This window comes from Macrosteles quadrilineatus, unplaced genomic scaffold (genome assembly GCF_028750875.1).
Source record: "Macrosteles quadrilineatus isolate MER2022 unplaced genomic scaffold, UCM_ALF_1.0 Scaffold_2__2_contigs__length_208266976, whole genome shotgun sequence".
Lineage (NCBI taxonomy): Eukaryota > Metazoa > Arthropoda > Insecta > Hemiptera > Cicadellidae > Macrosteles > Macrosteles quadrilineatus.
The window spans coordinates 31,313,996-31,332,936 of record NW_026542595.1 but is presented as its reverse complement, the minus strand read 5'-3'; the positions used below and the strand labels follow the sequence as shown (position 1 = coordinate 31,332,936).

General features: G+C 35.6%; 1 protein-coding gene across 1 annotated transcript; it reads left to right on the top strand.

Moving 5' to 3' along the window:
• The first annotated feature begins 5,908 nt into the window (after window positions 1-5,908).
• Window positions 5,909-15,367, top strand: LOC128986361 (calcineurin B homologous protein 1). The gene is made up of 4 exons (XM_054406703.1): window positions 5,909-6,147; window positions 8,236-8,499; window positions 13,125-13,218; window positions 14,696-15,367. The coding sequence occupies exons 1-4, from the start codon at window positions 6,081-6,083 to the stop codon at window positions 14,838-14,840; spliced, it is 570 nt and encodes a 189-aa protein (XP_054262678.1). The 5' UTR covers window positions 5,909-6,080; the 3' UTR covers window positions 14,841-15,367.
• The last annotated feature ends 3,574 nt before the right edge of the window (window positions 15,368-18,941 follow it).

Below are 18,941 nucleotides of genomic sequence, written 5' to 3'. Positions count from 1 at the left end.
TTACTAGGACCGAAAGTCGCATTTTCCGGCGCTCGCTCAAGTTTTTGTGTGAGGCGAAGCCGAACACAGGGAACCAATTTCACGTGCGAGGCGAAGCCGAGTACGTGAGAGCTATTTTCACGTACGAGGCGAAGCCGAGGACGGGAATAATGGAGCAAGTGCCGGATAATAACTTTCGGTACGAGTTATGAACGATACTTTTCATCGCGACACAAAAATACACAAACACAGAATAGCAGACCTCAGTTATATTACAATAATTATCTATCAAACAATTTGTTTAAACATAAAAATAAAATAAAATCTTCTAAAAGTAAACCTATGTTTATTTTTGTTTAATTTTTAAAACATAAAAATAAAATAAAATATTCTAAAGGAAACCTTCGTACATTTCTCAATACTTCAAACATCAAAATAAAAGAATAAAACGATTTTGAACAATACATACAGCTGATTTAAATCATTAAGTTAAACCATGTTAAACCTTAACAAAACACTAGCGCGCGTAGTGAATAAATGGAAAACTAGTTGAGAGCGAGGGAAAATCATCTGATCGATTTTCCCTCGCCCTAAATTAGAGCTTGGGAAACGGCTACTTTCATTGATGTCAGCTGTTATCGAAAATAGTTACTTTCGGTGAGGAGTGATGAAAAGGGTTTTGCAAGATTTTGATTAAAATAAATGTTTTTGTATGTTATGGTCCTTTTAAATATAAACAAAATTGTACAACCTGCAATGCTGTAAAAATTACAGTACAAAAGTTAATGCAATGTTTGAGATTGTCCCCATAGCTAGAATACTCCAAGAAAAGGTTGTTGACAAGGTAATGGGAAAAATGATTTCTGAGATCATTTACTTTCTCCCAATGATTTTAATCAAACTTGGCAAATTTATTGATTTTATACTAAGCTATAATTATTTTACTTAAAAACACACTTTTTTAGTTTCCTTGTAGGAGCAAACCTAGGTACTCGTTAAACCTAATGTTATAAATAGTATATTTCATTACTAGGACCGAAAGTGGCATTTTCCGTCGCGCGCTCAAGTTTTTGTGTGAGGCGAAGCCGAACACAGGGAACCCCAATTTCACGTGCGAGGCGAAGCCGAGGACGGGAATATTGGAGCAAGTGTCGGATAAAAACTTTCGGTACGAGTTATGAACGATACTTTTCATCACGACACAAAAATACACAAACACAGATTAGCAGACCTCAGTATTATTACAACTATTTTATTCCTCAATTAATTTGATTGAACATCAAAATAAAATAAAATCTTCTAAAAGGAAACCTACGTATATCTCTTAATAAATTTTGTTTAAACATGAAAATAAAAGAATAATACCCCCGCCGCAGCAAACCTGCAGACTAAGCGAATTTCCATTAGCCTGATAGGATTTCACATTAAAATGCCTCCTTAAAATATCATATTAATTCCCTATTTAAATAGAACTAGTTTAACGAGTACTTAGGTTTGCTGCAACAGGGAGGGTAAAAAGGTGGTTTTTTATGTTAGTAGTTTAGTAAGAAACGAATGTATTTTCCAAATTCGATCAAAATATGTTCATAAACAAGTAAACTACAACAGTTGACTTATTCTCCATAAGAATAACATAGGGATTTTAAATTTACAACTTTTTGGAATTTTCTCTGTAACCATTAGGCTCACAATAACGCTTCAATATATTAAATTATTTGTTTTTTTAAGCTCTACCAAATGGTTTGGAAATAAATTGTAAAATTTTGTGTTTTTAGGGTCAAAAATGGGACAAACCTATTTTTACCCCATAAAACCCCCCATAAACCCCCGTTCCCATAGTCCGATCATGCTGGTTCGCGAACTCGTTCGAATTAATGTAGGCTTACACGTTTGTACCAAATTTCATCAAAATCGGATCATTTTTGCTCGAGTTATCGTGCTGACGGACACATATATATATATATAAATATATATATATATATATATATGAATTTGAACGGATGGTGTTTTTGGCCTCTAGGGACCTCAAAACGAAAAAATAAATCGGTCCCGGGTCCAGGTCTTACCATGAGTACTACGGTAATAGCTTATTCCCTATATGGGAAATTCGCTGAAACAACTTTTAACAATTCATACAGCTGATTCAAATCATTAAATTAAACCGTAACAAAACACTAGCACACGTAGTGAATAAATGGAGAAATAATTGAGAGCGAGGGAAAGTAAATTTAGAGCGAGGGAAAATCAGCTGATCGATTTTCCCTCGCCCTAAATTAGAGCTTGGGAAACGACTACTTTCATTGATGTCAGCTGTTATCGAAAATAGTTACTTTCGTTACGGAGTGATGAAAAATAGATTTATTTAAAATCAATTCAGGCAAGTGGAAATTCGCTTAGACATGAGGTTTGCTGCAGCGGGGGTATTATTTCTCCATTTTATACCTCATTCATTTAACATAGAACAGGACAGTATTGGTTAAAATATCGAATTGAAGATGTAAAAGGTCGAAATAAATCATTTTGTTAGCCTCTGCACGGTCTGAGAAAAGGGACTTCTGTCGCTCAATGTTATTACGCCAAAACGACAAGAGCTCCCATTCCTATTCAATTTATTAACAGACTTAAAAAATGAATTCTCCTGCATTCTAGTGCAAATTTAAAGAACTACAACAAATATTCAGTTTACGGAGGATAAAATATCTCACAAATTTTGCTGTCCTGACAAGAGGTACCTTTTTCTTATCTTAATATGGGGCCGACAAGAGGTCCCTTTTCTGAATTTTGATTTTTACGACCTGCTTCGATAAAATAATTTTTTAAATGAAAACTACCTACCATGAGTTAAGATAAAAATTGATATTGCCTCCATAGAAGACACTTTAAGTTTCTTTTGATACCAAAATCGTTTCTTAAATACGAAAAAACTGTTTTTATGCGTATTTGAAATTTTCAAAATAGTTTTTTCTCAAAATGACCCTTTTCCATAACACAACTTCAAAGTCCTATAACTTTAACATAAAAATCTTAGATGCATGGGACTTGCACAAAGTAATTCGGAATTTAATAAGGAATTCAAATATATATATACATAACTCAAAATCGAAAATTCCCGACAAGAGGTCCCTATTCGCTTTCCACATCACATATAGTAAAATACCCCTACAACAGCAAACCGGCAGACTATGCCAATTTCCATTTGCCTGATTGGATGATAGGAATAAGTTATAGATTTATTCGATCATTAAACATCATACATAGTACATTCATGCAATAGATCATGTCAATAATCAACCTACGGAAATAAAAGGTTTACAAGCAAGATGCATAAGTACCTATAAAATAAGTTGATTGCCTAATAAAATAATACAGAGAGGCTTACTTAATAATACTTGCACTATAAATGTGTACATTTAAATCTATTAAATGACATTAAGTTTAACGAGTACATAGGTTTGCTGCTACAAGAAGGGCAAATAAATAAGGTGTGTCTTTTAGTAAAATATTGATAGCTTAGTATAAAATAAATTAATTTGAAAAGTTTAGTCAAATTATATCTATAGACAAGCAAAAGACAACAATTAATTTACAATATTTTCCATAAAAATAAAATGACGATTTTAAATTTACAACTTTTTTTATTTTTACTGTAGCCAATTACCGTACAAAAACACTTTGATAAAGTAAATTATTTGTTTTTTAAGCTCATAATCCCCCTCCCCCCCTCCCCGTAAAACTCCTTTCCCATGGTCCGATCATATGGTTCGGGAGCTCATTCAAGTTTATCCGGCCAAAAGCTGAGTTTTCCTAGTCGTGGAAGCGGAGCGCGGAGGAACGCGGAGAGCGGACTTGGACTCCTCTTGTCTTAGGTAATTTATGTTACTGTTTTCCTAGAAGTGGAGCGGAAAGCCATGTTAATCGCTTTTCCACTCTCCGAATTCCTCTCTCCACCCGCGCCTAGGAAAACCCAGCTTTACACCTCCAAACCAAATTTATATCAAAATCGGACAACCCAAGTTATCATGTTTATGGACACACACACACACACACACACACACATATATATATATATATAGTAGCCCAAATATATATAAAACATTTTGGACGAATGGTGTTTTTGGCCTCTGGGGACACCAAAATGAAAAATTAAATCGGTCCCGGCCCTACGTCTTACCATGCCACCTACGGTAAATAGCTACTTCCCCCTATAGGGTAATTTGCTAAAATTGCTGTTACGTGAATCACTAACGTGGTCATTAAAATTATTTTTATTTCAGCACCAGTTTTTCGATACGGACGAAATGAGAGCATTCTATTGGCTGTAATGGTGTGACGTCAATCTTGTTGTTGTCGGCTGAATTAAAATATTGTTGAAAATTACCTCAAGCTCAAGCAGTTCCAGCTTCAGTATTTATTTCAAGGGAACAGCTACTGCTGTGCTGGTAAAAAAATGTTTATATCTTTTTATGAAATGGCGACCATACGATTATAGTAGGTATTTTAAGCCAAGTTTGAATTTATTCATCATTGCCTCCAGGATTGATTATTGACAATAATAATGGTTACATACCTTACGTCGTCAATCCTAAAATAAGTCTATGGCGACTAGTTTCGAAACATCAAGGTTTCATTGTCGAGCCTCTTGCCTTTTAAAAACATTGTGACATCTAGTCGTCGTCATTATACACAGTACATTTAACATAAACACACGAACACGGACACATACTATTTACAAAAATGAGTGCGCGGCCGGCCATAAGTACCGCGGTGACGGACACGATGCAACTCTTGATGTTTCGAAACTAGTCGCCATAGACTTATTTTAGGATTGACGACGTAAGGTATGTAACCATTATTATTGCCAAGTTTGAAATATGAATGAATGGAGATGAGTGACGATGGCGATATTTTGTAGTCTTGATCATGACTAAGGCCGACATGTTTCTTAGACACAGCTGTTGTTGTTAATTAATAGCCCAACAGCCAAGGCCAATGTTAACCTAGGGACCTACAGTTTATTGTGGAATCCGAACCACATTTTTGCCTTGTAATTACAACCAATTGGTCTAATTATCAGGATAGTACTGCGGATAGTCATACTCACTAGTGCGGATACGTTAATCCACGCCAGGAAGTCCACAGATCATGCCTATAAATATCCACAATTCGTGACCTCCGAGTAGTTGGATTACAGGATTACGCCATGCACGGCCGCCTTTAACTCCAGACCGCGGCCTTCGAAGTGGCAACGTCGCAAGTGGTGTTGTAACAGCTGTTTTGTTTAGAAGCAGCTAATGGTATTTGTGTATTTACGAAAGATTGGTTACTGGACTATGACTATATTGACTCCGCTTAGTACAGATATAAATTTTTAATTAATGTTGTTTCGGTTTTCAATTCTGTATGTTTTATTTTCAATATTTTAATAAATTTACGTTCATAAATTAAAATTTAAATCAATAAGGTGCGAATTAATGAGCTGATGTCACCTGTCTGCCATGTTATCTTATGGGACGTCTGTAACTAAACAACACCACTTGCGACGTTGCCATTTCTACAAGGCCGTGTCCTGTAGTTAAAGTTGGCCGTGGCAAAGGTTACACTGGAGATTATACTCGATATAGGGGTACAATAGAAATAAACTATACCGAGCCCTGGCTCGGTCCCAATGTACTCGTAACAAATGCTGGATGTGCCCCTATTTCAAGTATTCGTGCCCCTACCCACTGCCGATATTACACGATCAGACATTAGTAAAAGGTGGCCGTGTCGTTAGAAATCCATGTTTAATGTTTACCAGCTAGCTGGCCATGACTGTTGAAATAGAATATAACGCCTAATGCTGATGGCGTATGAAAAACTTAAGAAATTTATTGTTTCTTTGAGTTTGTGTTGGACACACTGGATTTCTTTGCTGTCAGTGTCAGTTTCGTCGCGTCGGTTCGGTTGTCATTTATATTCCCTTGTCTGTGTCACCAGTAAGTTGTCTGCTTGTTGTTCACATTTCCCAACTTATTGTTTTAATCTTTAAACAGTTAATTCTAACGTTGTAGTTCATACCTTAACCTTTGATAAATAGTTAAGATTACTATTTTGTTGTAACAATGGGAAATAGGAGCTCTCTCCTCTTACGAGAAGAAGAAATCGCTCAAATTCAAGAAGAAACTGGATGTAAGTTCAAGACGTTAACTTGTTTACTTTACTTGTTGTGGTACTAAAACTTAAGCCTTAGTCTTTCCTTTACCACCTTGTCAATGTCAATAAATAAATATATGCCATTTTTAATTGCAATAAAAAAACCTGCATGTGCTGTAGTAGGCCACGATCAGTACTAGTACTTAAAGTAACAACTTTAAAAATCTAGGCTAAGGTCAAGAAGTCATACTTCCTGATTACACTAGCTCAGGCTCAGAATGCTTTATGAGAATGTTGGTAAACCTACTCCTTTTAAGCCTAAGTTACTTACATTTTACTGAATATGGCAGCAAAAAAAAGGAAAATTTAGTTGTTACTTGATTGCTTATCATACCAAAGGAATGTTAAAGGATTTTATGGCAGGTTTCTGTGTGCTTGTTTTTGCCAAATCAGTTAGGCTACATAATGACACCCAGCCAGAAGCATCAGTCCACTTGAAGCTTACCTAATAGTCAAAAAACTCTCTCAATAATATTGATTATAAGTTAGGTTATTTCCAAATAAATTTCAAAGTTATAATTTAAATTCTCTTTCTTCAGAATGTTGACAAATAACCTACCCTTCACTAGGCCTAGAGTTTTTAGCTCTCTTTATCTTAAATGACATGGTCTTTTAGATGAAGGTATCAATTCATTTGCATAGATAATTTCTGGCGTCGCTCACCTTTTTGAAAATACGAGATCTCAGTTCTTTGTTACCACAGTTCATATTAGGCTACATGAAAACACAAACACACATTTAAAATACAAATAAAATAATAGACTTAAATTCTCAGTTCCGAGGTTTCAAAACATTTCAGTTCTGAGTTCTCGTGTTTTCAAAAAGGTGAGTGATGCCCGAAATTATCTAACTTATGTAAATATGAAATACCTCGTTGTCTTGGTGGAGAACAAGTTGAGCTGGAGGGACTAGATCTTCCATATTTATGAGTATAATATCCCCGCCGCAGCAAACCTGCTGACTAAGCGGATTTCCATTTGTGTAAATTGATTTTCAATTAAATCTATTCAAATTGCATTAGGTTTAACAAGTACCTACAAGGAAACTAATTAGTTAATGTGTATGTTTTGGTAAAATATTCATAGCTTAGTATAAAATAAATAAATTTGCGAAGTTTGATCAAAATATATCTATAAACAAACAAGCAAACTACAATATTTTACAATTCTCCATAAGAATAAATGGAAATTTTAAATTTACAATTTTTTAATTTTTTTCTGTTACCGTACCAATAATCGTACAAAAACACTCAAATATACTAAATAAATTGATCTTTTAAGCTCTTTAAAAAGGTCTTGAGAGAAATTGGGAAATGTGTTTTGAGGGTCAAAAATGAGAAAAACCATATTTTAGCCCATAAAACCCCCTGTAAAACCCCGTTCACCTGGTCCAATCATTCTAGTTCGCGAACTCATTCAAGTTTATCGCCTTACACCTTTAAGCCAAATTTCATTAAAATCGGACAAAAATTACTCAAGTTATTGCGTTCACAGACGTATAGGCCTATATATACATATAACAATTTGAACGAATGGTGTTTTTGGCCTCTGGGGGCATCAAAACCTACGGTAATACCTACTTCCCTATAGGGAAATTTGCTAAAACTACTATAACTATAATACAATACTATTATATGTCATATTTTGTCAAATACTATTAGTTTGGTACAAGTAATATTCCAATTATTCGCGTTTAGCATGTTGTATCGCGAATAGATCATGCGGACCAAACTAGTTCTGAAGCAGGCAAGAGCATGTTTCCGGGAAGACTGTTAATTAAGCAAGGATAGAGGGTTAATCACAGCACAGTATCGGCGCGAGTGTGTGGTACACCCCGCTCTCTACCCTCTCACCCGTCGTACACCGCATCACTCTATCGCGATCTCTCGTCTATGATCACTTAGTAAATACTACGTTTTATTGATTTTATGAAACTTCCAGATACTGTATGATTAAAAATTTGTGTCTAGAGTGTAATTTCGAATTAAGTAAAAGAACAATGTATCCTCAAATGAATTATTTAAACAAACTGGTCTTGGTATGTTTAAATATTTCTTGTTTGCAGTTACACCTAACCAGATAGAACGTCTGTATTCTCGGTTTACAAGTCTGGATCGAGGAGATTGTGGAACACTGAGCAGAGAGGATTTCCTCCGTATTCCAGAGCTTGCTATCAATCCCTTGGGAGATCGAATCGTTCATGCTTTCTTCGGAGACTCTGGCAATGACAGGGTCAACTTCAGACAGTTCATGCAAGTTTTGGCAAGATTTCGACCAATCAAAAAGTCTAAAGACAACAAACTGAATTCAAGGGAACAAAAACTTCGCTGTAAGTCTTTTTTATTTTAATTGAGACCTAATATTAGGCTACCTAATTTATAGGCTGCTTAATGTTTTTAACCCTCCAACTGGCAGCCATTTGGAAAAAAAAAACAGTACAGCCATTTGGAACAGTTCAGGAAGTAGATTCAAGTATTGAGTACATGAGTTGTAATTTTTGCGATTTTTAACTATGATAGGTGGTTTCTGTAGTGGTGGCGACTAAAATAATTTTTGCGTTTTGTAAGTTTTTGATTAACTTCAAATAAATTGTTAAAAACTACTGTAAAATGGAATAATTTTTATACTATTTTAAAGATTAGATTATAAACTTGCATTTTGTTACTTAGATAAACTTTATTTCACAAAGGGATTACTGTAATTAAGCATGAAAGTTTACAAAAATTTTGAGCAAAGTCAGTTGCACTATGTATGCGTCACAAAACTGCCAAACACGGTATGTATTGACAAATTATAACAAGGGATATATGTTTTGCCTACAAGGAAACGGGTGCTACCACTGCAATAGGGATGACATTTCCAATATTATGGTGCAAAAATCATTTTGATATACAGTACACTCTCGATTATCCAAGCCCCCAGGTTATTCGAGGTTGTTTTAGGCCTAAATAAATACATGCCAATTTTTATTTCCATCCGGAAAGCAATAATTACGTTTTAGGAATGTTTCTGTTGAAAGTAAAGTAATACACCCTAATATCATAATATGTGATTTCTTTAAACTAATACAGTACTTTAAACTATTGATTATATGTATTATTTTAACTTACAAATGATCTGCAATAACCTAGAAAATAAAAATCACACAGTACATTGTACTAGTTTGGCCGCTAACCACTTTTGGTTAGCTGGCCGAGTCGACTGCAGAATGTCAACAAAAGCAGTAGCATTGAAATCCATGGTGATGGTTTTTGGCGTCAACCGCGTCGTCAGCTGTATTTCACTGCCAGACGTTTCGCCCTTACTATGAAGTGGCTAGGCTGAGACTCAGCTAGTCTCAGCCTATCTCCTTGTCCGTCATTGTCGTTTACTTCAGTTGACAACATGAGTTCAAACACTTCTGAGTCATGTTTCGCTATGGATTCATATTGAGTAGCTAAAACATCCATTAAAGCTTCAATCTTAGTTAAATCCCGATCTTCACTACTAATCATACCTTCAAGTTCAGTCCTTGTTTTAGTGAATGCTCTTCTGATGACTCCTCTACTACGATTTAGTTTTGATATATCCATTATTGGCGACCGTGGACACGACTAAAACCAGTGCAAAGGTCTCTCTAATACTTAGAAGTCGGAAGAAGATTATAAACGTAAGCATAGTTTGCACATAACTGAGTAAAAAATGGCAGCCATTCAAAGATTCAAAATGGCTGATTTAAGGACCTCCTTAAATGATAAAAAAGTGACAATAGCTTTTAAAAGAGTATACATTTATTGTTATTAATTATTGATATACCAAGTCTCATTACTTTATCCATAGCAGTACAAAATATATTAGGTACACCGTTCCAGAACTTTCAATCACACTGTATATATGTCCGTTAGCATAATAATCTGAACAAAAATCATCCAATTTAAATTAAGTTTGGTACAAACTTGTAAACCTATGTTTATTTTAAACGAGTTCGCAAACCAGCGTGATTGGATCATGGGCACAGGGTTTTATGGGGGGATTAATGGTGTAAATTTGATTTTTATAATTTTTGACACTCATAACATAACATTTTCAAATTTCTCTCTAAACCATTTTGAAGAGCTTAAAAAAAACAAATAATTTGGTACAGTGAAGTGTTTTTGTAAGCAATTATTAGGTATTACAAAGGAAATTTAAAAATTGTTTTATTTAAAATTCCTATGATATTCTTATGGAGGATAAGTAATTACATAAGGATATATTTTGTTATTACCGTACCAAAAATATATCCTGTTGTAGTTTGCTTGTTTATGGATATATTTTTATCAAACTTGGCAAACTTATTTATTTTATACTAACCTATGAATATTTTATTTAAAAAACACACTTTATTACCCTTCCTGTAGCAGCAACTCAAGGTACTCATTAAACTTTTATTGATATAGATTTAATTGAAAATCAAATCAGGCAAGTTTGGAAAAGCGCTTAGTCTGCCGGTTTGCTATGGCGGGGGTATTTTAGTGTTTATAACAGGAATTTTGTGTACAAAAAGATGTCGACAACAGATCAAAGAGTATTGTCAACATTCGAGGTTAACATTTATTTTGTTGATAGCACATGGTCAAAAAACATGTTTACGCCAGTGTTTACGACATGAAACAATTTTTACAACAGCTGATATCAAGAAAAGTCTTAGCCTAATCATGTTGTCGTACACTTCAGTGTAAACGTGGCTTACTAGAAGCAAAATATATTTATTTATGAAAACCATTTAGGATACCATTCGAACAGAGTGGAAAGACTAACAAAATAGACACTAGATCTGTTTATTTGGCTTAACTGAATCTTTTTCACTTTAGCTCGTTAAAGAAACAACCAGGATACCATACATCAGTGGCGTAGATAGACTCTTGTAATGGGGGGGGGGATACCGGGGGGTCTGCAGCAAGCAAGGGGGGTCCGGGGGTCCTCCCCCGGAAAATTAGAGAAAAATAACTTCCCTAAACACTATTTTTAAGCGTTTAGGAAGTGAAATTTGGTGTTAATAGGCTACTTTATACATTTTATGCTATTTTGTTGCAACTTTTTGCTTTAATTGCAGGTGGACTAGTTTTTTTATTACATTTATTTTTAAAGTACTTAGGCTAGGCTTTTCGTTATATGATAACATTTAACGTTATGTTTCTCTATCCTTTAACACTGAATATTTTTATTAATATGTTTACGCCACACAACACTATTTTGATGAACTTCCCACGCAAGGATTTAGTCCAGAAAACAGCTGTTTGCCGCCAGCTTAATCAAATGGGGTTTCATTGCGTACGACTGTACTGTAATGAGTTTTACCGGTCACCAATCAGCTGATTATACACTGTATTTGCGTGGCAATGAGTGTTTATAAACAAAAACATAACCTCTCTTAGAGATTACGACTAGTGATTTTTAGTCCTTTAGTTGGTGGTCATATGGAATGGGCACACGGGAGGGACTAAGGCTAAAGGTGTAGTGACGTCATATCTCTAGTGGCTAATGTCTTCTCTTGAGGCGACACGATTACCGTAACGAAACGAGGTGATTTCAGCGGCGTTCGTGGCATAGTTGGTAGCGCTTCGGATTGGTGTTCAGGAGGTCCCGGGTTCAAATCCCGCTGGCAGCACTAACTTTTTGTCAACACATTTTTCTAATCAGCAAGTTTGGTTGGTTAGGTTAGGTTATGATAGTTTAATTTTATAATACTAAATTTTAAAATTAATTTTATAATTAATTAAAAAATTATAAGTAATCATTAATTAGATTTTTATCTTATTTAGTTTTTATATTATCAGCAAGTCTGGTTGGTTAGGTTATGTTATGACAGTTTAATTTTAAAAATTAAAAATTAATTTTATAATTTTAAAACAATATAACGTAACTCGTCCAAAATTTGTATACCGGACTCGTATAATAATCCCGTACTCGACCTCGTCTCGCACGGGAACGACCACACTCGTCCGGTAAACACTTATTTTCAGGGCTAGTAACGTAATATACTATAACGTGACTTGGCCTATTTCAAAAAAATGATTTCAAAGGCGAGTAATAAAATCACTTAACTTCGTTGTTCCATTGCCACACCAGCTAACGCCATCGAACTTTTCTTCTCGGGGCGAAAACCCCGATCAGTTTACTTCACAGACACTCAGAACACTCATGAGACACCACGGAATACGAAAATCATAAAAACACACTGGCACAATAATTAACACCAGACGACAGATCAAGCGTAGTGTGGGTGACGGGGTTGAGGTAGAGGGGGAGGGTGTCGATGGGCGGTTGAACTGGGTTGAACGCGGAACGTCCGGTGACTCACGTCTGTTTGGCGCGCAAATATCCCACCCCACCGGCTACCGGAATGTAGTTTATCTGTTTCCATTTATTCATCGATATTGAAAGTATACGTACAAACAAACAAGCTTAGTACAATAGGCATGACATTTGATTAACTATTTTATTGCTCACGTTAAAACGATTTATTTCAGGTAGGTGTAAAAGGTGAAGTGGTGGTGGAAGGGGGAGGGGCGGATAGGCTGTTGACCTTCCGTGACTTGTGTCTGTACTCTGTTTCGCGCGCAAAAACCATACTACTTTCACTGGCATTGCAGTTTATTTACGATTTATTGATATTGAAAGTATACTTACGAAAAACAAGCTTAATACAATAGAAGTAAAATTAAAAAGATTCACTATTTCATTGCATACGTTAAAACATTATTTTTTTTTTTAATGTTATTACAATTTTTTACCCATTATAGGTTGAAGGGGGGGATATATCCCCCTGATCCCCCCCCCCCCCCGTATCTACGCCACTGCCATACATGATGTCTATAATAGTTTTCTGAATAACTGTGGTTAAATTGATTTCAAATCCAAATTATACACAAAAACTTAGGTACCTACTATCCTTAACTTAGAGAAACATAACCAAGGTTTAATTGTTTTTAGTTGCTTTCAAGATGTACGACCTGGACAATGATGAAATGATCTCTAGGGATGAGCTCTTAGCAATCCTACATATGATGGTTGGAGCCAATATCAGGTAATTGTTTTTTCTAAGCCCTAGACTAATAGCTACATGAGTAAAAATAGTTAAACAGTAGAGTAGATGTAACCACTGTTCATGTGCCAAGCTATTGTTGAAGCCAATATGATGTTAGAAATTGAGGCGGAAGAGAAGCCCCTTGAGTTTATTTGTGCCACTTCAGAAACAAATAAAGTTGCTTAATGCGGAGAGAGTAGAAGGAACTGAACTAGCCAACAAGACATGCTGCCTATAACTTGCTGTCTAATTCCTTTTCCATGGTATTATGTTCCATTAAATTATCTTGAACTTGACAAAAATTCACTCTTCTATAACAAAAAAAAAACTTCTAATGTAGGTACTCTAGAAATCCTCAAAAAACATACCAGGTAAAAAGGGAAATAGATAACATAACTGCCAATTTATTGCCAAAATGACATAACTATTTTTATCAGAAAATATTATTACATTGCACTGGAAATTGTTACATAAAATATTTAGAAAATAAAATATTGAAGTATGAAAACTTAAATAAAATTTTTAAGGGACAATGACATTTTTATATAGGCCTATCAAGATATTTGCATTATGTAAAGGAACGTAAAGGAACACCACGTCCGACGTTACAATATCGCAAACGTTTCACGTGTACTCGTGGTCGTCCACGTCGCGTACTGTTCTCCGTATTCATTGGGCGAAACACAGTTCATAGACAAATTCTTGGCAAAACAGGAGGGTATACTAGAAACGCACAGGTCGGATATCGGGCAGAGACTGAGTGCGTGGCACAACTTGGCAACAGTGGACAGTTTTCTAAAAGCTGATTGGATGCCGCATGCCCCGCCCCACCCGACTCGAACTGGTTTCGGTCCTATTCTGTATTGTATTCTATTCCACTATAATTTTCCTTCTATTACAAAACACCACTCAGTGGTTTTGCCAGATGTGTTATTAAGAATCAAGAATCAAGAAGAAGATAGAAATACGATATAGTGCAAAATAGTAGATTTCATCATAAGGGTCTAAAGTTACTTTTGAGTATAACCTCATAAGTCTGAAAATGAGATAGCGTTTAAAAAATATAGACCTACAATTAGGCTCATGTATAAACTTTATATTGCACTATACTGCTTCATTTTGGCTAACTCATTCACAAGACGCAAATTATGAACATGCCTTTACCGTTATATCTTTACAGATCTTACCATTAGTCAGATGCAACCTTTATTACTCCGCAACACAATACAGTAAATGGTCTTAATGATGTAGCCTACTCAATGCAACCTAAGTAACAAAATGATAATACTTTTATCAATCAAATTATTTTCCTCAGCAAAATCAATGGAGTAACTTATAGTTAAGCATATTCAGCATTTTTTTTTCTTAGAAAGGGAAAGAGCTATGGTAGGTCACTATAGCTTAGACCTGTAACGCATGTATTGAAAACAGACGTTTTCGCTGCATGATGATGAAAAGACTTATTTGAATGTTTTAGTGAGGAACAGCTGACATCAATAGCCGAGCGAACAATTCTGGAGGCAGACCAAAGTGGTGACCAGATGATTTCATTTGAAGAGTTTTGCAAAGCTTTGGAAAGGACTGATGTAGAACAGAAAATGTCTATTAGGTTTCTCAATTAATTATTGCTATTGGCCTAATGTTGCTTAGTTTCTAGAATTAAATAAATATGCATTTTTTAAGTTTAACATTTTTTCGCTATTGTACTGTAATGTACATTGTTAACAGAACATAAAATATGATTATGCTACGATACACACCTACAGAGAGATAATTTGTTTTAAAGCCAAATTTGCTTCTTTTGTAGCCTAGCTACAAAAGCCTTGACAAAGCATGTAACATTGTTTCTTGTGATATGTTGGGGTCTTTAATAGTATGTCTTAAAGAAATTTCAGTAAATTTATTAGATAAGTGGTAAAGAGGCTGTCATAAAAAAGTGTGTTTTTATCGTGTTGATGAGACTAAAATAATCAAGTAAATTCACACAAGCCAATGTGATACTTCGTTACCAGAAAATGTTAAATTAATTTAATTTTATATTGCTTTAAATATTACTTTCTACTACTAGTATTTCCTTTTGATCGTATGTAATAGAAAATGTGTATAAATTGGAAAAAATATTTTACTAAAATATATATATTGGAAAGCATATGGTGATTTATCTGACATTGTTCACCATCCAGTTAGATTTAAGGCCTCTTTTATGCACGACATTTTCGGTCGGGCGGAATCGTCGGGCGGAATCGATGTCCCTTTTATGCAGTTTCTCAGCCGAGCGGAATGCTAGTTTTTTATGATGTCCGTGGTGGGGGTGGTCATTGCTGCGAACTTTGTTCATTTTTCCATCGTCAGTGACCCAAGATGGATCCTTAAGGTTTATTGGTTTATACCTATTAGTGCGTAAAGAAAAATAGACAACGGCAATGGAGGTGGGCTGTACAGTGTACACCCGAAGAATGAAAGTCTGAGGGTTGGCAGCAATGACAGTGTTGGCAGTACTGCAGGGTTGCCAATGAGATGGTGTGATTGCCTTTTGTACAACAATTCCCATATCAATCCCGGGTATACCTTTGATACAAAAATTCCCATGTCGTTCCCGGGAATAAAGTCGTATTATTCCTACGAAACAGTAAGTTTGTATCATTCCGCGGATTTAAACAGAAATGTAATTCTCTCGCAGTAAATTTTTCTAGTGATGTGACGAGTTGAGTTGGCGAGTCGAGTTGACTCGAGTCAAGACCCGAGTCGAGTCAACTTGAGTCATGTCTTTCACAACTGGAGTTGGTACGAACTCGTACGGAGATTGCCGAAGCTACACGAACTCGGAACGTAACGAGTCCGACTCGCAAAACTTAAACGCTATTGGCTTACAGCCTCAAAGCGAGTCAAGAAACCGAACTCATACGGAGAAAGCCAAAGCTTTACGAACTCGGGACGTAACGAGTTGACTCGGGTCAAGACCTGAGTCGAGTCAACTTGAGTCATCTCTTTCACAACTGGAGTTGGTACGAACTCGTACGGAGATTGCCGAAGCTACACGAACTCAGGACGTAACGAGTTGACTCGGTTGACTCGCGAAACGTAAACACTATTGGCTGAATGCGAGTTGAGCCGACTCGCCGAACTATAACACTATTGGCTGCGCTGCGAGTCGACCCGAACTCGACCGATGGAAGCCGAAGTTTCACGATGATACCGAGTTGAGTCTGACTCAAGTTGCAACTCGAGTTGACATAGTCGTGAGTCGAGTTTGACTCGAGTCAAGAAAATACTCGACTCGTCACTTCACTAATTGTTTCCCCAATTCTTTATTAGTACTCTTCAATTAATTTCAATGAATAATGATGATCTATTTACAATGATTAGGCGATTTCAATACTGTGGATGACAGAGCGTGGAGTAGGTTGGCAGCACTACATTCCGCCCGACGGAAAACGTAGTTGCATAAAAGAGTTCCATTTGAACCTATGTAAAAACACGCTCCAACGAAATGCTGAAACTCAGCGGAGTCTAAGTCCAAGTTCTAAGTCTAAGTTTTATTTCAGCCGCAATTTTTTTATATTCACAGACGAAATGAGAGTTAAAAAAATAAATTAAAAAATTTTTTATTATAAAATAAATTTTATAATTTTTTAATTATAAAACTAATTTTATAATTTTTTTATTATAAAATTAATTTTATAATTTTTTATTATAAAATTAATTTTATGTTTTTTCTTTATAAAATTTAACTGCAATAACTTAACCTAACTAAACTTGCTGGTAATGAAAAAATCTAATGAAGGTTTACTAATCAAAAAATAGTTCTGTACATAAAATAAAATTATAAATGCTTCAAATTTTAACAAAATATGTACAGTTAAGAAGTAATCACATTCTAAGCAAAATCTTTGACAAAAAGTTAGTGTCACCGAAGGGATTTGATCTGGTTACCTCTTGAACACAAGCCGAGTACTCTATCCACTACACCATGAACACCGATATCATTGCATTGTCTACAACAACCGATGTATCGTTGCGGTGATGGCGGTTCTTTATGAGAAGAGAGTGACGTCACGCCATGATAGCCAATAGAATTCTCTCTAAGTCTATGCGCATGCGCAAGTTGAGGAGCGGAGTGGAGCTCTGTAGAAAGGTCTAGTGTTTTTCTGTGAATTAAATCGCTCGTAGATGTTAAAATCAATTTTAGTTTAGGTAACTGCAAAAATTAGGAGTTGTGGCCTACCCTACTTAGTGTAAAATTAGACGTTGAGATTACCTCTGAAGAGAACATATGAAGATAAATTCAGTCAAGTAAATATTAAAAAATTTCCACCCTGCTTTTATTTAACAATTGTTTCAATTCCACAAGTCTCAATAATGAAAAAAACTTCACATTATTCAAGCTTATTTTTTAATGTCGAACCTTGAAATAAACTGAAAAGCTCAGACACATTAACCTGGGTCAATTTAATTTTGTATGTCTCAAAATAGCTAAAAAATCACTCATTTAAGCACGTCATTTTCAAAATTTTTTTTGCGAGGGAACCCCCAGACCACTATCCTTTGCTGGGGGGTATATCAATTATTTAAGATGGGGACGCCACTAGGTGCAAATTTTAACCCAAATATGAGTGGGGCGATCTTGTAGTCTTGTTGGTGACTAAGGTATGGAATATCCCCCAGGCCCCCCTCTCCAGAATATGGAACCAAATTTTGTTCAATGTAATACTTTAATACTTTTGGAAATGGCGACCATACAAAGTAGGTATTTTAAGCCAAGTATGAATGAAGATGAGTGGCGCGATCTTGTAATCTTGTTAGTGACTAAAGGCCAACATTCCTTAGACACGGCTGTTAATTAATAGCCCATACAGCTAGTGGCAACTAGGGACCTACAGTTTATAGTGGAATCCAAACCACATTTTTGCTTTGGTATATACGAATTGGTCTAATTATCAGGATAGTACTGCGGATAGTCGTAGTACTCACTTGTGCGGACCTTAATCCACACCAGGGAATATCGCATCCACAGTGCATGCCTATAAATATCCACAATTTGTGACCTCCTAGTAGCTGGATTACAGGACGACGCTACCCGTCCGAGTCCGTATTTATTACTGTATTATTACTATTATTTATTATTCTATATACATCTATATCCTAAATTCAATTAGACCTACCTAATTCCAAAAGTTAATTACCCCAAACTGCGCAAATAAAGACTGAGCCATGTTCACGATTAATATAAATAGTTTCAGCTTCAAATTAGTAGGTAACCAGAGATTGTTTATGAGACCAGTTATTGTTTATGATTAGATCGTTTTATTTGGTTAAACGAGGTTTTAAATGACTGAAATAACACAAAACAAATTGTAAACAAAACACAACCTCTACAGTGCACCGGACAGGCTTAACAATAAAATATTGACTTCAGCTGTTCCATAAGGATGAGAAATCTACTAATGGAGTGTTTTATATACACTCCCCTTTAGCTAACAGATGTTATATCGGGTCGCCGGAATGGTCGCCCCCGGAAACATCACCCCCCCAGGCTAAACGTGACGTCACGAAACCAGACAACCAGCTGGTATAAAATCTATGTCCGCGACCGGAATCGTTCCCCCCCAAGGGCTTGACAAGTAATTTATCAAAATCTAGTTGATATGAACTAATTATGTTATTAATTTAAATTCAAACAAGTAGAAACGGAAAGGTCTTCCCCGGCAAGGCATCCCCTATGT

What these genes read in the sequence shown, in the direction of transcription:
- LOC128986361 (XM_054406703.1), top strand. Translation starts at nt 6,081, where the DNA reads ATGGGAAATAGGAGCTCTCTCCTCTTACGAGAAGAAGAAATCGCTCAA. An exon ending in AAGGGAACAAAAACTTCGCT is followed by an intron (nt 8,500 to 13,124) that starts GTAAGTCTTTTT and finishes AATTGTTTTTAG; the next exon opens with TTGCTTTCAAGATGTACGAC. An exon ending in ATGGTTGGAGCCAATATCAG is followed by an intron (nt 13,219 to 14,695) that starts GTAATTGTTTTT and finishes TGAATGTTTTAG; the next exon opens with TGAGGAACAGCTGACATCAA.